The following is a 25,271-nucleotide window of genomic DNA, read 5'->3' on the forward strand; positions in this document are numbered from 1 at the left end:
ACCTGCTTTCTCTGCTTCTCTGTTCTTTGGACCCCTCACTCTTGTTCCCTTGTCCATCTGTGCCATTCTGATTGGGTTCTCGGCATCCCCCTGTTTATTATCTATATTATTTAGGTCATTTCTCTTTCCTCTCAGCTGTTTTTTCAAACATTTAACAATTCCCTTGAATCTGCCACCCAACCTCTATCTGCCTAACTCCTAGAAGGTGATCTTACCACCTGTTTTAGCTGGAAAATAGAGGTGGGGTGAAACTCCCTCATATGTGGGTGTGAGCTCTCTACAAAAAGCCTCAACTGTCCATCCCTAGTGCTTCAGGGCGTCTCCACAGGCTCCTCCTCCAGCCCACTGCACCCACCCCCCTTGCTTTGTCCTCTCCAGTTCTCATCTAGTTTTGTGGCATCTGCACCTTGCCTCTCGGATCAATCCCCATGATGGACGGTTTGCTTGGCTCTTCATTCTGGCCTTTCCTCCTCTTGCTTTCCCTTGCTCCATGCTCTGCATGCCATTTGTTGATATTGGGGAGTTCTGTCTTAGACCTTCAGGTCTTTTTCTTTTTTTATTGTGGCAAAATATACATAATATAAAATGTGTCATTTTACCTATTTAGGCTCTCTTTTTAAATTCCTCTAATTTATCCCCCTGAGAACTCATCCACTCCCATGGCTTCAGGTGCCATTTCCGTGCTGCTCACTCCTATGTCTGTCCCACCACCCATGCTCTGCCTTGCTCTGCGCCGTGGGGCACTGACCCCATGTGCCACATCAATGAGCTCCCCTGCCCTGTGGCTTCTGGTTGAGTTCAGCCAAAGAGAGGAAGCAGGAAATAGGAAAGTGGGAGAAAAAGTGATCAGGATACTTCTTCCCCTGCTCCCTCTTTACTCCAGCACTGGCCATTTCCCTCTAAATCTACAGCTCCTGACAGGATCCCCTTTTGCGCAGCTCCAGCTCTCACTGGTTAATTTAACACTGTTTGTTCTCCTTGACCCCTCATGGCTAGGATTGGTGATGGCTTCAGAATGTTGCTAGTCCCTGGATGATCAACCTCCCTTAATAAAGTCCTTTGCCTTTGCCAGATATGTCAATAGTCCCTTTTTCAAATTTTCTTCAAATTTCAGCTAAACATGCCTTCTCCCCGCTGCTGGCACCCTGGCTGATTCACTAGCTCACATCTCTCCCTGGAGCTAAGACCCATTTGTCCCACTGCTTCCTCAACAAGTCCAGAACTGAATTCCTCCTTTTCTCCATATTGGTTTTTCCTCCTGATTTCCCTGTCTTGGTTGTGGGCTCCACTATGAACCTAGTTTGCTGTTCAAGTTGGAAATCTGGGACTCATCTAGATTCTTCCTTCATTCACTATGCCCCATTTAGGCTAACCTGTGAACATCTCTGCAGCCATCCCTTCCCCTCCATTCCTCTGCCCCTGCCAGGGCCCTGGTTCAGGCCCTCAGTGTCGATTGCCTTGACTCTTCCAGCAGTCTGATTGGTCTTCTTGCTTCCAGTCTTGCCCCCTCTGAACCATTCATAACATTGCAGGTCCCAGTGATCTTAGAAGCTTTCCCCCTTCTTTCAACCCTTTTCTGTGACTCCCTAGTACCTATAGGTTAAAGTCCAAGCCCTTTAGCAAGGCCTGCAAGGGGCCCTTTCTGATCCGGGACTATCTGCCTCTCCAGCCTCCTGATCTGACACTCCTCACTCATGATCCTGAACTTCTAGTTGTTTCTACCAGGTTCTGACCTTTTGCATGGCTTCTTCTGTCTGCATGTGCTGCCTTCCCCACTTATGATTTTGGAGGACTCCTGTTCATCATTCACAACCCATCCTGCATGTCATCTCCTTGAAGAGCCTTTCTAGGACCCTCCCACACAGGTCTGGCTAGTCCTCCCTGGTCTCTGCTGTCTCAATCTTGGGCTAATATCTACTGAAGTACTTCATTCTTCTCTGTCTTCTACTAGAACATGAGGGCAGGGTCCCAATTAATTGACCTCTTCATCCTCAGAGCCGAGCACATGGCAGGTTATTCACAGGTTATTCTCAAAATGCATTGAATAAGCTATCAAAACCTGACAAACCTATTTTACCAGAGGCCAAAGTACAACCATTTTACTGGACAGATCATTTAGTTGTGAGTAAACCTGCAGAGGGTCATCAAGTCACAGCACCCTGGTGCCTGGTACCAGGCCTGGCTTCAGGAGCCCCCAAGGGGCTCACCAGAGCTCAACCAGATGCAGTGTCCAAGAGTCAATGCTTTTTCCCATGGAACTGACAGAGGGCAGAGGACAGCCATAAAGCAGGAGGGTAGGACTTGGGGGAGGTTAGGCGCTCAGTGCCCGGGGAGTAAGAGCAGAGAGAGGCCGTCCCACCTCCTTGGCTCAGACCCAGACAGGCATTGATGGGAGGACTCATTCATCCGGGGCCAGCCCAAGAGAGAGACTGGAGAGTGACTGGCCCAGCCCAAGCCCGGCCTCAAGGCTGGGAGGGGATTTCCTCAGACTCCCTCCCCCTGGGCTGGGCGGGTTTAGGAACCTGTCTTTACGATTTCAGTTGGGGAGGGGCAGAGGAGTGCCCGGCAAGGAGGGAGTTTCAGGGCAGCAGAGGCAGCACCTTGGCCCAGGACGTCAGGAACACGGGTACCAGCCTGCCTTGCCTGGGACAGCCCTGCCCCGGCCTCCTGAGGTGAGGGGTGGAGAGTGGGAGCGGGTGGAGGGAGTCCGGCCGGCCGGCTGCCTGGAGGAGGGAGCGGTGGCAGCAGGAAGCGCCCAGGCAGAAAAACCCAAAGCCCTGGTCAAATTCAAGTTCTGGCTCTACCACGATGGGAGGCAGCTGAGCAGCAGATGCAGAGGGCTGGGCTGGTGTGGGAAGGAGGTGGGAAGCAGGCGGGAAGCGTGGGGGAAGTTTGGTGCTCTTTCTTAAACTTCCCTTCTGGAGTAACCTCCTGCAGTGGCTTCTTTGGGATTCCACACCTTCCATTTTAAAAGTTGGTGGCATGCTTGGCCAGGGGTTAGGGGTTGTCACTGGTTTCTCGTCCCAGGGTTATACTGGGGGAACTAGGTAATGCCATTGCCTTTCCTTCTATCAGTCAGTCACTGACCCTCCATCACAGTCCCTCTTGCTCCCAACCCCCAACTCCTATTTTTTCTGCCTCCAACAGAGCCAGTTTTTAGCCTTCCTGCCTTGCCCGGTCTCTGCCCTTCTGCCCTGCCCTGGCTGGGCCCTGGGGACTATGGCCAGGATAGGCATCTCAGTTTCTTCTCGCAGGGCGGCTGCTGCAAGGTTATTGTTTCCTCCTTCCTGGTATGGATAGCTAAGGGATTTCACTCATTCATTCATTAATTATCCTTGTTTGAGCATGTAACTGGATTCTCAGGAAGGAGGGATGCATAGTTTCTGCCCTTACTGGGAATAAGTAAACTGACATTTGTTCAACAAACATTTAATGGTTATCTACAAGCTGGTAGTCAGTGCGGCATAGTGGAAAATTATTTGGGAGTCACAGACAGACTTAAATTTCCATCCTACCTCTCCTTTTGTTTCCTGAGTCTCAGTTTCCCCATGAGTAAAATAGTATTGTTATGAAGAGGACATGAGAAGATGCAGGTCAAGTACCAAGCTGGGATCAGGTGCATAGTGAGGCCTCAATAAATGTTTAGGCTCTTCTCTTCATCTCTGACCCCCTTCCTGCCACAGCCCCTCTCTGCTTCCATCCCCTCCCCTTAGGCTTGAAAAGATACGAAAGACGTCTCCTGGCCTTGAAGGCACTTTTAGTAAATATAGAACTGGACATTGGAGTGGGAGGTGGAGATGGGAGATGAAGACCAAGAAGGGGTGGGGATGGGGCTGAATAGGAAAGGTGCTGGCTCCTGGTTTGAGGTAAGAAAACTGGACCAGTGCTATGACCACAGGCTTGGAGGGAGATGATGTCTCCAGCAGACTCTTGCTGTGTTTCTGAATTTGCACACAGTCCCTCATATTGAACCAATGATGGGGAGTACCAATTCTTAAAACAATTCTGCCTGGCTCTGGGCTAAGGGCTTTTAAATGTATTATCTCATTTAAACATAGCCCCTTATGATATATTTATCCCCATTTTATAGAAGAGGAAATGAAGATACAAACAGGCTAAGGGGCTTATTCAAGGTCACATGGCTAATAAGTAGTAGACCCAAGATTCAAATCTAGGTTAGTATCTAAAGCTCATGCTCTTGCCTTGACTCCTGGCTATCTTTCAAATTTTGTTATACCAGAAAGGCTAAAAGGACAGCAATCACTTAACTTTCTAGACATGGGCTTCTCACTTCCTGCCTATCTCCTGCTCTGGGCTGCTTCATTCAGAGTGGGGAGATGCACACTCTTTCCCTGATATTTAATTAATTCGTTCATTCATACATCACTCATTCAATCAAGTGCTTTGTTCATTCCATGACTCTGAAAGTTTCCAAGAGAGCAGGGATCACATCTTTTGATTCACCATGGTATAACTAGCACCTTGTACACTCCCTGGTACAGAGATATCTGATGACTCCTTAGTGAGCAAATGCATCTGACAAACATTTATGGATGCATTCCATGGGCTGGGCAATAGGGATTCAAAGATGAATAAAACAGAAATCCTATCCTCAGGATGCTAACAGCCTTGAGGAGGAGATAGTTAGAATACAGAGGTCACTGGTACCGTAGACATGAGCAGAGGTTGCTATGGGGACTCAGAGGAGCATGCACTTCTCTCATGTCTGTCTTGTTCTCTGGTATCCACAGTGCCCAGCACAGTGCCAGGCACACGGCAGATGATCAAAAAGGCTTTGCAGAGGAGGTGTACAGGAGAGTCTTGAAGGGGGTGTGAAGAGTTCACCAGGAGAACAAACTAGGGAGGGAAGATGTTATAGCAGAAGGAGAAGATCATGCAATGACCTAGTGAGGATGGGAGCCAGAACTGCTAGGGACCCCATGTGGCTGGAATGTAGGGAGTATATGAAGGGAAAGGCAGGAAATGAGGGTGGATAAATAGGAAGAGTTGAGGTCATTGGGTCCTTGGGTGCCTTTTAAAGAATGTAGACTTTATCGTGGGGGCAGTGGGTACCCATTGAAGGCAGAGACACCACCTGATCTGCATGTCAGAAGTGTGGCTGATGGATGGCGGCCTAGGATATGACACCGATGCCTCCAGGCTGAGAGGACCCCCACCTGTCCGAGGAAATAAGCCTTCCTTTTTAGGACTTGGATTAGAACTTTTTTTTTTTTTTTTAGGAATTCTAATGGTTCATGAAGGGTCTCCTGAGTTGTCCTCTGTCCTGATCCACTGCTGTGTTGCCCTCACTGTGTGCTGTCACAGCTAATCTGCTCCTCCAAACAAAAGTACTGGAATTTGCAAATGATTTACATTTGGATGGCTTGGAGCAAATTCAAGGTTATTCTTCTTGCTAACTTGCCATCTATTGTGCCTTCTTAAGTAGAAGAGAAAGGGATGGAGTTGCAGGTGGGGCTCAGGGAACTAGACCTACCTCTGATCCTGCCCAGGGAGGGTGTGTTGAATATGCAGGGATCCTCGAACTGAGGGTACGCAGGCATGGATAACTTTAAGGTAATCCATTTCCAGATCCTCAACTTCCATAGGTGCTCTTTCCTAAAAGCAGTCTGAATGTCTGGATTCTTTAAATTCTCCTTTTCAATTTTTGCTTTCTTTGTTGCCCTTTTGGGCCTTTGCAAAAGAAAGGCATACCTCTCATCCACCCTGAACCTTTCTATGGTTCATTGCCTGGAGATACAAAAAACAAAAGGACAGTTAGAAAATGCTTTGTTCCTGAGAGAGAGCAAGCACAGAGAGTTTAGACAAGAATAACTGAAGGGGGTGGTGTCTTAACTATAGGTTCGTGGTATTTATTTTATTTTAAAACAATTGTTTAATGCTAATTTTGTCCAGGCACAATTCTAAGGGTTTTATGAATAATAAACCCATTTAATACTCATCAATTCTATAAAGTAGAAACTTACTACCCTCCTTATCCTCCTTTTACAGATGAGATTCCCTAGGAACCAAGAGGTTAAATAAATTGCTGTAGATTACAGCCATTAAGGGGTGAAATAAGGATTTGAAGTCAGGTAGCTTCCCTCTAGAATGTGTGCTCTTAACCATTGTTCCACTCTACATTAAGGATAAATGGCTTAGCTATTTACCTGTGTGTCATAAAATCAGAATTGATGCACTAGATGGTTGTTATGGGGATGAAAATCAACACATTTATAGAAATTTAAAAAAAACAAATGTGGATTTTCATACTGGCAGAAAATGTTTGATTTAGCTGAGTGGTTGACAGTGAGCTCTGGTTTTGCCAACAGGATTATATGACAGACATTTTACATTAACTGAACAAGCTAAATCTGTAGCTCCAAGGTTTTGATGAAAATATATTTAAAGCATTGTTGGAAATAAAGTGGTACCTGTAAGGGAATAAACGCTCACTCGGTTCTGGAGGAGAAAAGAATTTATTTACGATCTTGCAAGATAGGGCGCACCCAGGGGTGTAAATCTCCCTAGCAATGCAGAATATGACTCCTGGGGATGAATGTGGACCCGGCATCGTGGGACTGAGAGTATCTTCTTGACCAAAAGGGGGATGCAAAATGAGATGAAATAGTTTCAGTGGCTGAGAGATTTCAAATAGAGTCGAGAGGTCACTCTGGTGGACATTCTTATGCACTATATAGATAACACCTCTTAGGTTTTAATGTATTGGAATATCTAGAAGTAAATACCTGAAACTACCAAACTCCAACCCAGCAGTCTGGACTCCTGAAGACAATTATATAATAATGTAGATTACAAGGGGTGACAGTGTGATTGTGAAGACCTTGTGGATCACACCCCCTTTATCTAGTGTATGGATGAGTAGAAAAATGGGGATAAAAACTAAAGGACAAATGGGGTGGGATGGGGGGATGATTTGGGTGTTCTTTTTTCACTTTTATTTTTTTATTCTTGTTCTGGTTCTTTCTGATGTAAGGAAAATGTTCAGAGAGAGATTGTGGTGATGAACGCATAACTATGTTATCGTACTGTGGACAGTGGATTGTATACCATGGATGATTGTATGGTGTGTGAATGTATTTCAATACAACTGAATTTAATAAAAATAAATAAATAAATAAATAAATAGGAAAAAAAAAGAAGATAGGGCGTCCAGCCAAACACGTGGTAGGCTGGCGCGCCAGAGGAAGAGAATGGCGATCTTTAAATCTCCTACTCCTAATTTGCAAGTCCCTCCCGTTTCCCCATTGACTGTGTACTACAGAGGTTACAGCCTATCCGAGAACACTAACTAATTCATCTTTTGAGATTTTAATTTGTACAGCCTATCCAAGAGAGCCAACTAGCTCATTATTGAGATTTTGAACTGATCAGCCTATCCCAGAGAGTTCATTTAGTTTAAAAAAATTTTTTTTTTTTGCTGTGAGTTCCCACCTCTGATTTTACCTCATATCTCTTTACATCCCAGTAACCATGGTTACTTTTTCATATAAGGAGCTAGCAGATTCTTTCTTCTCTTTATCACCGGGCTTGTTTAAACTGGTTTTGCCTCCATTTCCCTTATTCCATGCTGTTTCTATGTGAAAACTAAACTTATCCCTTTCTTACAAGCATGTCTCTAATAAAGACCATAGAAAATTTGGTCTTGGAAATGATCTTAACCTGTGAAAAGTAATTTTAGCTATTAGTTTAAAAACATGTGAGAGGGGACATAGCTTTTTCAAAATTATTTTGGGGGCTCATGAACAAAAAAATTTGAAGCCCTCCAGTGTCTGATACAAGCAAACATCACCAGCCATGAGAATCATGGTGGGGATGAGTTAAGAGAACCCCTGTTCTCTTAACACCTGTTCTGACTCATCCACAGGCCATCTAGGTAAGCAGGGGTGAAAACTGGAGCTAGAACCGTGGTTTTCTGATCGCTGTAATTTCGGTGATCTTTCCGTTACTCCCTACTTCCCCTTCCTTTTTCAATTGATAATTACTGAATAGGTAATTATCAATTGATTACCTGTACTAGGCACCATTCTAGGGTTGCTGGGGGTACAGATGCCATAGAAGATAAACATTTCCCCACTTTTCTGCAGCTTATATTCTAGGGGAAGGAGACAGACAATAAATAAATGTTTTTAGATAGTGATAAGTGTTGAAAGCAAATAAACAGGGCAATGCGATAGAGAATACAGAGGGAGAGGGAGGGGTGGGCTGCCGATCCAGATAGGTCAAGGAGGTGCTAGTTAATAGGAAGGAGGCAACCTTGTGTGTATGTGCTGGGAGGTGGGAAAGAAACCTCTAGGTAGAGGGAACAGCAAGTGCAGAGACCCTGAGGCAGGAGAGAGCTTGGTGTGTTCAGGCACAGAAGAAATCCCCCGAGGAAGGTAGGAGCCAGGTCACGCAGGATGTTATTTGTCATGGTAAGGATCCTGTGCTTATCCTGAAGATAATGAGAAACTGTTGAAAGATTTTAAGCAGAGAGTCATATACTACGATTTATGTTTTTTTTTTTTTTTTGGTTTGTTTCTTTTTGTTTTGTTTTATTTGTTTATTTTGAAGAGAGGAGGAGTGGAAATAGATGCTATTTTATTTGTAATCTACTCTGTGAGGGCACACAAAGATGAACAATGTGTAATGCTTGTGCTCACACTGCAAGCATACGATCTGGCTCTTTATTTCGTATTTGGAGGATTTCAAGAAGATGTACTTCCTGACTGCTGTGTTAATGGAAGGTAAAATGGAATGGGATATCAGTCTCATTGTTATATTACTGGATAACAAATCACCCCATTTTATTTTATTTTATTTTATTTTATTTTATTTTTCATTTTTATTGAGATTGTTCAGATACCATACAATTATCGAAAGATCCAAAGTGTACAATCACTTGCCCCTGGGTACCCTCATACAGCTGTGCATCCACCACACTTAATTTTTGTTCAATTTTTAGAAACTTTTCATTACTCCAGACAAGAAATAAAGTGAAAGATGATAAAAGAAAAAAAGAAAAGGAAACTCTAATCCTCCCCTATCCCTAACCAACCCCCCTCAATTGTTCACTCGTAGTATTGATATAGTGCATTTGTTACTGTTTATGAAAAAATGTTGAAATACTACTAACTGTAGTATATAGTTTGTAATAGGTATATAGTTCTTCCCTATATGCCCCTCTATTATTAACTTCTAATTGTATTGTCATACATTTGTTCTGGTTCATGGAAGTGATTTCTAGTATTTGTACAGTTGATTATGGACATTGCCCACCATAGGATTCAGTTTTATACACTCCCATCTTTTGACCTCCAACTTTCCTTCTGGTGACATATATGACTCTGAGCTTCCCCTTTCCACCTCGTTCACACACCATTCGGCGCTGTTAGTTATTCTCACATCTTGCTACCAACACCCCTGTTCATTTCCAAACATTTAAGTTCATCCTAATTGAACATTCTGTTCATACTAAGCAACCACTCCCCATTCTTAAGCCTCGTCCTATATCTTGGTACCTTATATTTCGTGTCTATGAGTTTACATATTATAATTAGTTCCTATCAGTAAGACCCTGCAATAATTGTCCTTATGTGTCTGGCTTATTTCACTCAGTATATTGCCCTCGAGGTTTTGACATCAACCCATTTTTTTTTCATATGGTTTTGTTCACTCACCATACATTCCATCCCAAGTAAATAATCGATGGTTTTCTGCATGGTCATACATTTATGTGTTCACCACCTTCACCACTATCTATATAAGAGCATCTACATTTCTTCCACAAGGCAGGAGGGAGAGTCAAAGAAGGTAGAGAGGCAAAAGCAAGCGGAAAAAAAAATGACAGCTAGGAAGCAGCAAAAGGAAAAATAACCTTAAATCAAAGTAGAATAAAGAATCAGACAATACCACCAATGTCAAGTGTCTAACATGCCTCCCCTATCCCCCCCTCTTATCTGCATTCACCTTGGTATATCACCTTTGTTACATTCAAGGAAGAATAATACAATGATTCTATTAGTTACAGTCTCTAGTTTATGCTGATTGCATCCCTCCCCCAATGCCTCCCCATTTTTAACACCTTGCAAAGTTGACATTTGCTTGTTCTCCCTCGTAAAAGAACATATTTGTACATTTTATCACAATTGTTGAATACTCTAGATTTCACCAAGTTACACAGTCCCAGTCTTTATCTTTCCTCCTTTCTTGTGGTGTCTCACATGCTCCCCACCTTCCTCTCTCAACCGTATTCATAGTTACCTTTGTTCAGTGCACTTACATTGATGTGCTACCATCTCCCAAAATTGTGTTCCAAACCACGCACTCCTGTCTTCTATCACCCTGTAGTGCTCCCTTTAGTATTTCCTCTAGGGCAGGTGTCTTGTTCACAAAGTCTCTCATTGTCTGTCTGTCAGAAAATATTTTGAGCTCTCCCTCATATTTGAAGGACAGCTTTGCTGGATATAGGATTCTTGGTTGGCGGTTTTTCTCTTTCAGTATCTTAAATAAATCACACCACTTCCTTCTTGCCTCCATGGTTTCTGCTGAGAGATCCGCACATAGTCTTATTAAGCTTCCTTTGTATGTAATGGATCGCTTTTCTCTTGCTGCTTTCAGGATTCTCTCTTTGTCTTTGACATTTGATAATCTGATTATTAAGTGTCTTGGCGTAGGCCTATTCATATCTCTTCTGTTTGGAGTATGCTGTGCTTCTTGGATCTGTAATTTTATGTCTTTCATAAGAGATGGGAAATTTTCATTAATTATTTCCTCTATTATTGCTTCTGCCCCCTTCCCCTTCTCTTCTCCTTCTGGGACACCAATGATATGTACATTATTGTACTTTGTTTCATCCTTGAGTTCCCGGAGACGTTGCTCATATTTTTTTATTCTTTTCTCCATCTGCTCCTTTGCGTGTAGGCTTTCAGGTGTTTTGTTCTCCAGTTCCTGAGTGTTTTCTTCTGCCTCTTGAGATCTGCTGTTGTATGTTTCCATTGTGTCTTTCATCTCCTGTGTTGCACCCTTCATTTCCATAGATTCTACTAGTTGTTTTTTTGAACTTTTGATTTCTGCCGTATATATGCCCAGTGTTTTCTTTACAGCCTCTATCTCTTTTGCAATATCTTCTCTAAACTTTTTGATTTGATTTAGCATTAGTTGTTTAAATTCCTGTAACTCAGTTGAAGGGTACGTTTGTTCCTTTGACTGGGCCATAACTTTGTTTTTCTTAGTGTAGGTTGTAATTTTCTGTTGTCTAGGCATGGTTTCCTTGGTTATCCAAATCAGGTTTTCCCAGACCAGAACAGGCTCAGGTCCCAGAGGGAAGAAATATTCAGTATCTGGTTTCCCTGCGGGTATGTCTTAGAGAATTGCTTCACCCTTTGATGCCTCAGGTCACTGTGCTTTTCTGCCCAGCAGGTGATGCCTGTTAGCCTATAATTCTTGACTGGTGTGAGGAGGTATGGTCGTGTTCCCCCAGGCTCTGGGGTCTGGTTCTGAATGGAAAGGGCCCCACCCCTTTCCTCCTAGAGAAGACAGACCCCTCAGGTGGAGGTCATTAGCATTTCAATGGTCTCGCTCTCTGCTTGTGCTGTCTCCACCCTTCCCCAAGTCACAGCCCTGGAAACTGGAAATGACTGGGGCTTTCTCCACTGAGCCGAAAAAGAAACAGATAGTCCCCTTCAGACCGAGTCCAAGGCAACCCTCCGGCTCTCCAAGGTCAGTCGTCACCCAAAGCCTCTGTCTGTTTTTTGGGGATGCGTACCTGTAGTGAGCAGTTCACACTCGCTACTTAAAACCCCAGTTGGAGCTCAGCTGAGCTATATTCGCTTGCTGGGAGAGAGCTTCTCTCTGGCACCACGAGGCTTTGCAGCTTGGGCTATGGGGGAGGGGTCTCACGACTTGGATCCGCAGGTTTTACTTACAGATTTTATGCTGTGTTCTCGGGCATTCCTCCCAATTCAGGTTGGTGTATGATGAGTGGATGGTCTCGTTTGTCCCCCCACAGTTATTCTGGATTATTTACTAGTTGTTTCTGGTTTTTTGTAGTTGTTCCAGGGGGACTACTTAGCTTCCACTCCTCTCTATGCCGCCATCTTATATCCTCCACCCCATTTTATTTTTATCATGATCCTGTGGGTTAGGAATTGGGACAGGGTTCGACTGACTATTCTGCTCCACGTGGTGTCAGCTGGGGTCACTCACTTGTCTGTATTTAAACGGTGGATGGGCTGGGCTGGAAGGTCCAAGAAGACTTCACGCATAAGTCTGGTACCACAGTGCTCTTCTACATGGACTCCCTCTCCATGTGTGTAGTTTGGGCTTCCTTGTAGCATGGTGGCCTCGGAATAGTCGACTTATATGGTGGCAGGCTTCCAACAGGAGCAAAAGTGGGGGTTGCAGATCTCTTGAGTCCTGGCCTTGGAAGGTATCCAGTGCTGCTGCTGCCACATGGATTGGTCAAAGCCAGTCACAGGGCTGACCAGATTCAAGGGGAGGAGAAGTGGACCCCAGCTCTTGGCAAATCAGATGTAGTGTCTTTAATCCTCTGCACGAGGCTTCTGGAAACTGAACAACCATAGCCACCCTGGTGGTATGGAATCACTTTTTATTCTGTTAGTCACAGTGCACTGTTTTGGAACAATCTTTAGGTCTTTCTCCTCCACTGAAGAGGGAGGGCATGGAGAACAGAAGGTTTTTTTTCTTTTCTTTTTATGTTTGTTTTTAAATTATCCTTGCGTTTCCAGAGTCTAACATGTACGAGACATTCAGGGAGTGCTTGTGCAATTTCAAGACCTTAACCTTGACCCTCAGAATCCAAATCTCTAGGACCAGAGTTCCCAGTCCTGGCATAGTCCCGGAGACTGATTCGCTTGATCTGGAGTGAGGCTCAGACATCAGTACTTTTACAAACCTCCTCAGAAGATTCTGATGTGTAAGTGGGTTAAGAACCCCTGCTCCGGGATCAGAACCAGCCTCTGTCACCTAACCTCCTCGGATGATTCTGATGCAGGTGGTCCAGGATAGGTGTGCCAGGACTGTCATGGTTTTAGCACTGAGTCTCGTGTCCCAAGAAACCCCTCAGTCTTGTGCAAACCAGAACAGATGGTCACACCATTAATGGACATCTCATTAAGAAATATTGCAGATGAGGCAGTGAAAGCCCTTTAGAAAAACACCTGCAAATATCTAGTGAAAGCAATTCTGCCTCCTTACTTTAGGGTCTGAGTCAGTATTGTAATGCTATTTAAAAGAGCCAACCCCTTGAGTTAAGGAGGAAAGGGCTCAGATCAGGGCTTTCCTTCAGCCCTGTGCTCTGGTGTGCTAGGTCTGTTAACTTGGTTGACTAGTGTAGTGTCTCTCTTTGGGAATTCTTCCAGGCAGCTTTGAAAGTCCACCCACAGTCAACAAGGACGTGTTGAGGATGGTACAAGGCATAGGATGAAATTCCTGTGTCTTTCATACCGGTGTGTTTTATTACCATTGTTATTGCTATAATAGGATATGTAACTATGTATAATATATGTGTGTAATATATATATAAAATAGCTCTATGGGGAGGCAGTGTGGCATAGGGGAGAGGCCCAGAATCTGAACTTGGATAACTGGGTTTGTGTCCTGGCTTCGCTGTCACTAGGTATGTCATTCTGGGTGCCTCTTTTTGCCTTAGTTGTTCATCTGTAAAATGGGAATGATGAGGGTATCTTCTTCACAGGGTAGTGTGGAGAATCCACTTAAGTAATAAAAGTGACAATGGTGCTGTAGACTGGAGAGAGTGAGGCATTGGCTGTCTTTGACTGAGGGGGAGGGGGTGACACAAAGAAATCACTCTGTCCATCCCTCCTGCTGAAAGACCCAGCACATGGCCCTGCCTCCACCCCCCGCCCCCAAACACAGAGCTACAGCTGTGGGATTCCGAGGAAGAGGATTTTAGCACACAGTGGGCCATGGAGACCTTAGGAAGCAGAGTCTCTACCTCAGTTGCCCTCATGACTGAGGGCAAGTGTATCTTGCTTCAGGAAAAAAGGAAAACTTTCAGAAACGGGGGTATGTGATGGCATTTTTGTTTTTAAATCTTTTGCCTATTTATTTCAAGCATATTCTTCAGAGATATAACGAAAAGAAAACAACCACTACCACAGACCCATAATTTTGAAAAGCCAGTTCTTCATTTCTGTAGTTAAAAAGGCATCCTTTCGGGCTATAACCACAGAATGATGGCTGCAGGCCTCTGGAACTGGGCATAATGATGGTTTGCAGTGTGACGAAGGAGTCAGTTAATCTCTGTGGCCCAGAGCCCAACCCCGGGCCTGTCAAATTAGCCAGGTTGCCTAGCAACACCACCCAAAGCCTCCCCACCACGCCCAGCTGGGCAGCAGTCGGGCACCCTCAGCCCAGCCTGCCTCCCGGGCTCCCAGGCCACATCAAGGATGGACTCAGCCCAGCAGAGTCCTGCCTGGTACTGGTGAATGGGTGGGGCCGGCTGTTTTAAAAAACCGGTTCGGACATTTAAAGTCTACTTGCTTGAATGCAGCTAGAAAAGCAGCAAAAACTAGTTATCAAAAGTCTCTTCCACCAACGAAGAGTGGTCCTGAGAGTGGTGACCCTGCCAGGGCTCTCCTGGATGAGGTGAGAAAGGGAAGGTGAGCCTGACTTAGTCCTTCGGGTTTGCAGAAAGGCAAATCCCTTTTCTGGACACTTGTCTCCCTCTGGACTCCTTGTGGCAGCAATGGGGCAGTGGGGATTCCCACTCTCATCCTTAGGGTTGGTGACCTGCCAGTTCTTTTACAGTTTCCATTTGGGCACTCCCAGGGTTTGGGGAGCTGTAGGAAGAAGAGATAAGGGTGGAGGGAAGGATGGGATGAAAGTAACCAAAATGAAGATGTACACTTGTGTAACACTTTGTGCTTAGAAATCACAGGGGCAGCCTGACATGCTGGGTGATGGGAGTGACAACTTGTGCTCCTTTCTCAGCCCATCCCCTCGCTGACTGTATGACCTCGAGCCTGAGTTTCCTTATCCATTAAATGGGGATATTATTAGCCTACCTCAGAAGGTGTTGTGAAAATTAATGAAGAGAATGCTCTTCAAGTGTTTAGCTGGAATCTGGCACACAGCAAATGCTCACTGTTATGATATGTCTTGTTATCTCACTTGATTCTTACACTAAACCTGCAAGATACTCAAGGTAGAAATGACCTCCATTTTTTACTGAGGCCCAATGAAATTAAGTGTGGATGCTGGGAGTAGAACTCAGGTCTTCACGGTGCCAAGCACAAGGAATGGTTCTTCTCAAAGGGAGGTGACAAGCTCTTCCTTTATAGCCATTACAACACGGTGGTTCCACAGATCTCCTCTGGCAACTCAGTGATGGCAGAGTGGTAACAGTGGGGTGGTACAGAGGAAGAGGGTGGTGGGAGGCTCTTTTCAACAGTTTCTCTTAGTTACTGTGGTGTGGATGGAAGTCTTCCCTGTCCCTTCCCTTCCCTTCCCTTCTTCCCTCCCTCTCTCCCTTTCACAAGTAGTTTTTTTTTTTTTTTTTTAACTTTATGTTTAGAATAATTTTAGATTTACGGAAAAGTTGCAGACAGTGTAGAGTTCCCATGTGCCCCTTGCCCAGAAACAAGCATTTTTTGAATACCTGCTGTGTGCTGGGAACTGTTCAGGGTATGGGGAATGCAGTGGTGAAACCATCTCTGACCTCCCTTAGAGGATCACAGAGTACGTGAACTGGAGCAGACCTTAGAGATCCTTTGTTTCTGGTTCTCAAAGTTTCCCACTGTCTCAGCTTCATCTGGTATTACTTGTTAGAGATCTACTAAATCTACTAAATTAGTCTCCTCAGGAGGGGGGCCCAGGAAACTGTATGAAAAGAAATGTTGAGAAACAAATGCTTCAGGGGATTCTAATACCTAGGCAGTTTTGGGAACAACTGGTCTATTGCAGACTGTTCATTGTACAGAGCCAGGAAGAGAATTGTTCTGGGTCACATGGTCAGGAAGTGGCAGAGTCTAGACCCAAAACTGGGTCATTGGCTTCTGTGCTGCTCCTTATACTATGTCTCCCACACACAGAACAAGAAGAGCTGAGATTAACTTGTAACTGAAAGGCCCCAGATAGAATTTAGAAGAATTTCTTGGCTATTCAGGGATATCGGTCAGGGTTCCTGGTTGCAAGGGACAGAAACTGATTCTGGAAAATGACTTTTATTGAACACACACTGGGTGGGTTTACAGAATCATCAGAAGTCTGCAGGAACAAGGCTTTGGAAATAAGTAGGCACAAAGGGAGACCAGGAAGCTAGAACCACACCAAAAGCACATCAGAGGCAGGTTGGCAAGGTGGCCTGTTGCTGCTGCTGCATGCTGGGTGGTATAGCCTGTGTTACCAGCACAGCTGGCACTGATGCTGGATGGCACACTGACCTCAGTGGCAAGCCTGTCTGGACACTGGATGTTGCTGCCAGTGCTGCAACCACTGTAAAGAATTTTCCCCATCCCTAGCTCTGGCTTCAAAAAATCTTAAGCAAATGCATCTGACTGAGCTTGGGTCACATATCTGAGTCCTAGCTGCCCAGGGACCTGAAAAAGTGAATGTTGAGCATTTTTAATTTTCTGTAACAGGAGGTGATCCTTGCTGCCCACCAAGATTCATAAGAAGAGGAGTTCTCCAAGAAAATTGACAAAGGACTGCTACATAAACGTTGTCAACAAAATACAGTGGAAGTCCTTGACATTTGCAAATTCAACACTTAAAATTTTTTTATTACGTTAGGCCCATTGTAAATGGTGAGTTGAATGATTGGTTTTTGCATGAGCGAGTCATTTACTATTTAGAGAGCCAGGACTTTACATCCACCTTTACATCTCAAGTCATCTCACATGACTTTATTATTCTCTACTAGTCATAGCTTTTATGTAGCTTGCATGCAGTGATTAAACACTTTATTCCTTGGTGGCAGAGTAGAAAAGACCTGTAACAATAAATTACTTGATAGTGCTAGTGATGGAAATGGAGAGATGTGGGAAAGTGATTTTTTCCCCTACAAACAGAAGTCTTACATACATTGGGAGGGAATTTCAGGTTCAGTGGTGTCTAGGATCTCTGATTCCAATATATCCACCATGTGTGTCATATAGATCCTAGGAAAAGTGCTTTGGGAAGTTATTTTCATGAGTGCTTCGTCCATTGCACAAACTAATCTTCAAGAGAGAGATTAAACGTCACTAAAAGTTTAGTAAACTTTGGAACCTCAGGTGCAAGTATTGATTATAGTTAATACACTTCAAACAACAATGTTATAAATTGCTTTAGTTCTGCATTTATAGAATAATTTAGACTTAAATGGAAATACTTAAAATTTTTTGGCTGTATTTTACAATATAATTTTGGGAGATGCTATGTGGTGTATAATGAATTAGGGCATCTGAAATGTCTGGAAAAATGCCTTCCCAATGTTGAGGGTCTCCTCTGTAATTCTCCTCATGGAAATCTCTTTCTCTTTAGTTTTTAAACAATTTTTACTTTTTAAGAGTGTATAATTATTCTGGGTAATCTGTATAGTCCTGTGCTTTCCAATCCTCGTTAACAGACTTGTTCTGAGATCCACATCAAGAGCACTGTGTATGCTAGGTAGGGTCAGGAAGCGGGGAAGTCTGTCCATGTTTCTTTTTCTTGGGAATACTTACCGATTATGAAGGGAAGGCCTTTGGTTCTTGGTGTGCAGGGGAACATCTCCATTTTTAACCAGAGGCTAGAGGCATTCTTTCTACCAATCTACCCTAGTTGTTCCCTGCTGGTAGGATGAGAACATTTCATAGCTGTACTGCCCAGTTTTGATCAGCGTGTGTGACTTTTCAACAGAGTTGGCACTGACTTGCTGTAAATACAGGAAGGAGGTGAGGCATAATAACATCAAGCCAACATTAATGAAATCATAAGAAACCTGCATGGTCTTTGCTGAATGAATATGTACTTAATGAGTACAGTCAGTGCAGTAAATTATTCCACTCCTTTGAGTGACTGTGATCGAGAGTGACCAGATAAGTAACTTGATAGCTGTGGATGCTTTTATTTCCCAGTGTTGTAATCATTGCTGACTTATTCTGAGACTCCTGATCTATTCAATTTGGCCTCCAAGACTTCTAGAAATCTAGTTCTTCCACATACTATCCCACTTTTGACCTATAGAGCCTATGGGTTTAAACAGGCCACACCCAAGCAAGGACAAAAGTAATGACAACATGACCTTAGATTAGATTTGCTTTATGAGCCCCGGGGAGGAAAACCTTAGGTCTAGGTGTCGGAATGTTGGTGAGTAGATTTCAGCACAGTATAAGAAGAACTACCAAAGAATTAGAACTGTAGAAAATGCAATACTGCTATTGGAGTATAGTTAGGTTGTCTATACTTTTTCACTATTATAAATAGTTCTGCACTGAGCATCTTTGCAATATACCTTTGTGCATTTGCTCAAATACATTCGTAGGCTAGATTTCTAGAAGTAGAACTGTTCTGTTAAAGGGTATATGCTTTTTTAATTTTATAGATGTTGCCCAGTTGCCTTTCAAAAAACAGTGCATCAGTTTGCATCCCTTCAACTGCACCCATTTCCACTGGCCTCCTAAGTATGGAATATCATCAGTCTTGTTCAGTGTTGCCAATCTGATTGGTAATATTTCCAGGGTAGTTAGCTGCTCAGAAATTCAGGTGTGGGGGCAGAATATAAGCAGGAATGGGAGGGACAGAGGATGTCAGAGACTGGAAGGAGCACCTGTGAATATCCCAGTGCAGGTGCCAGAGAGAAGATGAGTCACAGTGATTCCTGCCCTCCGGGAACAGGGCAGACAGGTATGGAAGTCAGAGTGTGATGGTGATTGAGAAGAGAGGTAAAAGCCCCATGCTGTAATCATTACCTGTCATCTTTAAGGGTAAAAGAGGCAATTGTCTCATCTGTTGCTAGAGCCTAAAGTAACTAGAACTAGCTACTACATCCTATAGAACTAGCTAGAATTATATCCCTTTACTGCACACGCTAAGGAGGAAAGCAGATATGCAACGAGTGTTGGCTAAACTGAATGGGTCAGATATCTTTGTGGCACAGGAAATATGTTTCACTAAATGCTTAAAATATGTGGGTTTAAATGTGTAAAATTTCTGGAAATTTTGAAATTTGGAGAAAAGAAAAAATTAGGGAAAAATGTAATCCTTATTTTTCTAGCCCATTTTGCAGATAGAAAGTTGTATTGTTAGTAATGTGGAATGTTATTTCTTCACAAAATTATCATGTGTGGTATTCAAATTTACACTATAGCTTATCAATACAATGTTAACCATTCTTTATTGAATTTATTGAATTCATTTTTCAAACTTTTATATTTGTGGTTATAAGTTGCTGATCTTAAATTCACACTGTAGTTTCTCTAATTATGAGAAATGGCAGAAACTGAAAATAATCATCAAGTTTCAAGGAAAACTAATGAAATAGTTGTCTTATGGACTTAATATCTGATTCTGGGAAGCAGGAATGGGAATGGGAGGATGGGAAGATGCAAGGAAGGGAAGAAGGCTTTATTTTCATAAATGTTGCTGGGGAAGAGAAAAATAAAAGAATTTTCTTCCCCAAATTTATTGAATACAAAGTATTGTAACCTAGAATCCTGCCTAATGAGATTCCTTTGAAAGTAAACTTAATTTGGCCTGATTCTGTGTAGATTGCAGTGTGAAAATGAACCTCAGCTCCAGGCCCTTTCCTTCCATCTTTCCATCCACACATCCACCCGTCCATCCATGGTCATAATAACTAATAATTACGGAGTGTTTATTATGTGCCAGATACTGTTCTAAGTGCTTTAAGTGCATTATCTCAACTAATTCTCTCAACAATCCTGGAGGTAGCTACTATCATTATCCCCACTTTAAAATGGAATCTGTGGCTGCCTGGATCAAGGTAGTTTGGGTGTTGGGGTCAGGTACCAGTGATGAATCACGACTTGTCTCACTCCCTTGGAAATCATTATTTGCGTTTTCTCAATCCTGTGTAATTACTTGATCCATCTTTTTTTGAGAAATTGTTCCTTTTGTCATTTGTCATGTTCTCCCTCTGCCAAATCTTGATCTGGGAACAGCAAAGGTGTCCTCTGGCCCCAATATAACATCAGGGGCATCTACTTCTGGATGGTTACTGGCTGCAAAAGAGAGGGGAGAAATAAATAATACAGCAGTTGAAACATTAGACCAAGCAAAAGTCTGATAGATGTGACTTTATTTTATTTTTATTAAGTAATACATACTTAAAAAATCAAATACAGAGAGATGGATTTCCTTTGTAACTAGCAAAGATAAACTTTCAGCGCCTCTTAACACCTACTGTATCGACTCATAATTTTTTAAATTTTAGATTATTTTTCTCAAAGAAAATCTCCCAAATTATTTAAGCTTCAAGCTTCACAAAAACCTGGATCTGATGGAGGGCAAAAATCTAGCAAAATTCCAATCTGCAGAGGTAATAGTGGTTAATTCTTCAGATTTCTTCCTGTGTATGTAATGGTACATTAGTATAGTACTTACAAAAATTGGATTGTACTCTATGTACTAATTTGCAGCATATCTTTTCCCTTAATATATGCAAAGCTTTTGCCTCTTTTTTTTTTTGATTGAGTGATTTAAATAGTTCAATCAGGACAAAAATCCAAAAAATAATGAAACAAATGGAAAAGGACATTTCAGATAGCCCAATGGCACAGCGATAAGAAAGTGTATGTAGGATAGGCTTCACTGTTATATACTGGCTCAGTATCCTAGGCATCTGCTTGGTATCACCTAGCAAAACTGTAATTATACAATTACTTGTATAATTTTAATTTGGCACCTGTCTCCTGCATTACATTGTAGGATATAATGGCCTGACACATAGTATGTGTTCAGTAAATATTTGGTGGATAAAAGCTTGAATACTTGAATGTTGAGAATTGAGTTCAACAGAATGCTGAAGAAAAGATTAATGGGTAGGGAAATTAGTAAGAACATAGCCAAGAGTTGAGGGCATCAGAGAGTTGTTGGGAAGATGTGTTTGAGCAAGGATGCTGATGTCACATCTAGAGAACAGTAAGGAATGGCCTTCTTAACTCAAGTGTGATACAAAATGGGCAGCTGAGGTGTTTTAGAGAGAAAAATAATAATTTAGAAAGAGAAAACTTGGGTTTGAATATTAGGAAAGTTATTTAATTTTTTTTTTTGTGGGAGGCACCTCTTCATCTATACATAAGGATAAAAATCCCTGCCTCCTAGGGTTGTTGAGGGGTCCAATGAGTCAATAGATATGAAAGCTGCCAGCCCAGTGCCTGACACATATTAGATGTTTAAATAATAATTTTTGATTCTGAATCTGAAACCAGAGACCTATGTTTGTCCTGGAAATAGTAGCAAGATGAAACTAAGAAAGGAAATGAAACTGCTCATTGAAGTTAGACAAAGCTGTACATGGTTTGGGCTCTGAGATAAATCTCATGGAAAAGCCAGTTTTTATACTAATGATTGAGTGAAAGTCAGTGGCAGAGGGTACGGAAAGGATATATGAGGTAAGGTTGCTGTTCCAAGTCTCCAGTCCACCCCCTTGGGTGGGGCAGTAGGTGGAACCAAAGGTGATCCCTGGGAGACCCTCGTGCTTTGTCATAATTACATAACTGGTGATGGTGGAGTAGATATTATTAGTTCTTGGGTATCAGGAATCATTTTGATCTCCTATTAATACATAGGAGGCCTGGAAACCAACGGTCGTGCCAGAGAGCCCAGGAAAGAGACATGGCCTCAAGGCTATAGGGTCTCTGTTTTTCCCTGACATTCATGCTCATTTCAGGTGGAGGGAGGACCCAGGACAATGGCAGCTGCTCATGATCTGGAGATGGATAGTATGAATCTGAATACAGTGAGAGAGATAAAAGTAGAGCTGGAGGAAGAGGAGAAAATGAGAGAGGATGTGGGAGGTAAAGTTCCCTCCAAGAATAAAAAGGTGCACAGAATTGTCTCAAAATGGATGCTTCCTGAAGAGGCCCAAGGAACATACTTGGATCGAGCTAATTGCCTCCCACCCCCTATCTTCATCATCACCATCAGCCTTGCAGAGGTAAATGGGTTGGGTGGTGGGCACTGGTGTAAGTTCCACTGGGGAGTTGCAAACAAATGCTGGGGTTTAGATGCATGATTTGGAGATGGATAGTCTGAATCTGAATATGGCTGGACAACATGCGAGAGCTTGGTGGTGGCAAGTACAGCAGACAGAACATCAACCTTACCCTCTCTAGAGCTCCCTTTCCAGGCTTTTCCTAAGCTCCCTTCACTTTCAATGAAGGGTAGAGTTTCATCTTTCTAACAGATCCTGTGCCCAGGAGTGACTCCAATTTCAGTAGCTTTGTTTCATCTTAGCTAGTGGGGTGCAATCTTGGGGTTGCAAATTTGTTTGACATCATGAGCCAAATTGAGTTGATGTATAAGGTCTGTCTGGAAACATGTTTAGAGGAATTATAGATTGCGTCAAATTTCAGTAGGAAAAAAATGGGGTCCTTTAACAATGTCTACTTCAGGCAGCATGCAGTGTGTTTTCAGACTCTGATCTAGTCAGTCTTCTTATTTTCCAAAACAGAATGTAAGGCCCAGAGAGGTGGAATGACTTGCCCAAGGTCACATAGTGACAGGGCCAGGACTAGGCTTCTCCTGAGCCTCTTCATGCCTAACTTTTCTCTCCCATACCATGATGTCCCATGAAGAAATTGGCAGAGGGCTGATGCCTGTGTAGTGTGACTTCAGGGACCCTAATGTAATCTTCCTTATTTCCACTGATGCCTCAACTTCCCTTAACAGGGACCAAGCCTCTTGTGGCTCAGATAAAGGCAAGGCTAATGTGTAAACATTCCTAAGAGAAGCTTGCGTTAAGACTGTTTTTGTTGAAGGGACATGGTTCTAAATTTTCTCCAGAACAAGGGGTTTTGCAACTTGGAAGCCATGAGGATCTGAAGCAGAAACTTCAGATTTGTATCTGGATTCTTTTTGCTTCTCCACACCCTACCCCATTAAATCCTTCTAGCTTTTGTTATTGCTAACTGCCTTGGTCAGGCCAGCTTTTCTTTGTACATAGGCCATGTCAGGCCACAGATCAGCCTATGGAATGATTGGCCTGCGCATGGTCCAGTCAGCTTTGGGGTGGGGAACTGGAGAACGGGATAGGGGCACATGGTCCAATACAGGCCTGTCTAGCCAGTGAGTGCTATGGAGAGGGCAGTATTCCTTGGAAGATTCATGGAGCAGGTGTGGAGACATTCACCAATCAGTGAGGGATCAATGGATTGACTTAAATTTTTTTTTAATTTTTTATTAAGAAGTTTCTTTTAAATACATTTTTTTATTTGGAATAATTTTAGATTTACAGAAAAGTTGCAAAGATAGTTCAGAGAACTCCCATACACCATGTACCTCCCCCCCCCACCCCCAAATTGCCCCTGTTGTTAACATCTTACATTTCCATGGCACATTTGTCAAAACTAAGAAGCTGACATTGGTATATCATGATTAATTGGATTTCCCATTTTATTTGGATTTTTTCCATTTTTTCCATTAATGTCCTCTTTCTGTCTCAGGATCCAACCCAGGGTAACGCATTGCATTTAGCTGTTGTGTCTCTCCAGTCTCCTTTGATCTGTGACAGTTTCTCAGACTTTCTTTGTTTTTGTTTTTTCATGACTTTGACAGTCTTGAGGAGTTCCGGCCAAGGATTCTGTAGAATGTCCCCCAATATGGTTTGGTCTGATGTTTTTCTCATGTTTAGACTGGGGTTATGGGTTTGGGGCAAGAATGGCACAGTGGTGAAGTACCCTTCTCGTCACATCCTATCAGTGGGTCTGGGGTATCCCCAGGACACCACTGGGAGGTAAATGTTCATTGTTTAGTTAAGGCAGTGTTTGCCAAGTTTCTCTGTTGTAGTTACTATTTTCCCTTTCTCTGTTCTGTTCTGTGGAAGTTAGCATTGACTTAATTTTATATTAATTTGAAAATGAAAGACTAAATGGTGGGGGTGGGAAGATGAGGGCTGTGGGTATTTAAGAGGTGGGGAAAGTGGATAGAGAACATTATGGCAGAGAGCAGAGTGTGAAAGAGGACGGGAAAGGGGTTCAGAAAGTCTTTGCAGTTGGGTCTTGGGCTGCTCTTAACTATTGGAGGAAGTAGGATATGACTCAGGGGGGGATGGCAGGGAAATGAATTCCTATTATCTTCTGAGTACATGCTGTGGCGTGGTCCACTTGAGAATTAATCATTTAAAGCAAAGTTCCTGCCCATGGCTTTAATGGGGCCACTTTCTGGAGAAGGTGTGGATAACATTTATGCTTGCCCCTCCCTGTCAGCTGGCAGTGTTTATATACTATGCCGTGTGGAAGCCTCAGAAGCAGTGGATCACCTTGGACGCTGGCATCTTGGAGAGTCCCTTTACCTACCGTCCCGACAAGAGGGAAGAAGCCTGGAGGTTCATCTCGTACATGCTGGTGCATGCTGGGTACGGAATGACTGTTAAGCCACTGATGTCAGAAGTGACTATAAATAATTGGGCCCTTTAGTGCTTTATTACTGATAAGGCCCTTTCATGTCCGTAATCTCGTTTGAGCTTCACAGCAACCTTAGGAGGCAGGTAATACTTCCACCATGTTATGTCTGAGGCTTAGGGATGTAGTCACTTACTCCAAGTCAAACATCTAAGTTGCAGGGCTAGGACTTCAACCTATTAGTGCTAACTCTAAGCCCAGTGTACTTAAATTGCATTATAACTGTCCAATATTGGTAATTACATAGGAATATTAATGGAAACAGAACAAACCATTATAAAACCAAAAGTATATTCCCCTAGTTTCCTGATGTTGTTAAATATTCCCTTTAGGTTATAAAAGGTGGAGAACTGAATCACTAGTCCTACTCCCACCTCCCCCACCCCTTTAAAAAATTATTACATGAACATCTTTTCTTTTCTTTTTTAAATTAGAAAAGTTGCGGGTTTACAGAACAATCATGCTTAAAATACAGAATTCCCACACACCACCCTAACTTTAGCACCTTGCAATGGTGTGGTACATTTGTTACAACTGATGAAAGCACATTACTATTAACTATAGTCCGTGGTTTAACTTAGGGTTCACTGTTTTTTTTTTTTTAACCAGGGCAGAAAATACTTTATTAGAAGGATCTTTTTTTTTTTTTTTATTAAATTCAGTTTTATTGAAATACATTCACAC

The 25,271-nt window shown here is 42.9% G+C and overlaps 1 protein-coding gene across 3 annotated transcripts in view; it reads left to right on the forward strand.

Moving 5' to 3' along the window:
* The window catches only part of RHBDL2 (rhomboid like 2), a 108,769-nt gene that overhangs the window by 37,574 nt on the left and 45,924 nt on the right, over positions 1-25,271 (forward strand). Inside the window, exons 1-3 of one of the 3 annotated variants that reach the window (XM_037827657.1) lie at positions 2,600-2,672; positions 21,857-22,123; positions 24,393-24,541. In XM_037827657.1, coding sequence (XP_037683585.1) covers positions 21,878-22,123; positions 24,393-24,541 — 395 coding nt within the window. In that variant the 5' untranslated portion in view covers positions 2,600-2,672; positions 21,857-21,877. Of the gene's footprint in view, positions 1-2,599; positions 2,673-16,700; positions 16,788-21,856; positions 22,124-24,392; positions 24,542-25,271 lie in introns of those variants that run through there. The other 2 variants (XM_037827655.1, XM_037827656.1) reach the window with 2 other exon arrangements.

Source organism: Choloepus didactylus, chromosome 2 (genome assembly GCF_015220235.1).
Source record: "Choloepus didactylus isolate mChoDid1 chromosome 2, mChoDid1.pri, whole genome shotgun sequence".
Classification (NCBI taxonomy): Eukaryota; Metazoa; Chordata; class Mammalia; order Pilosa; family Megalonychidae; genus Choloepus; species Choloepus didactylus.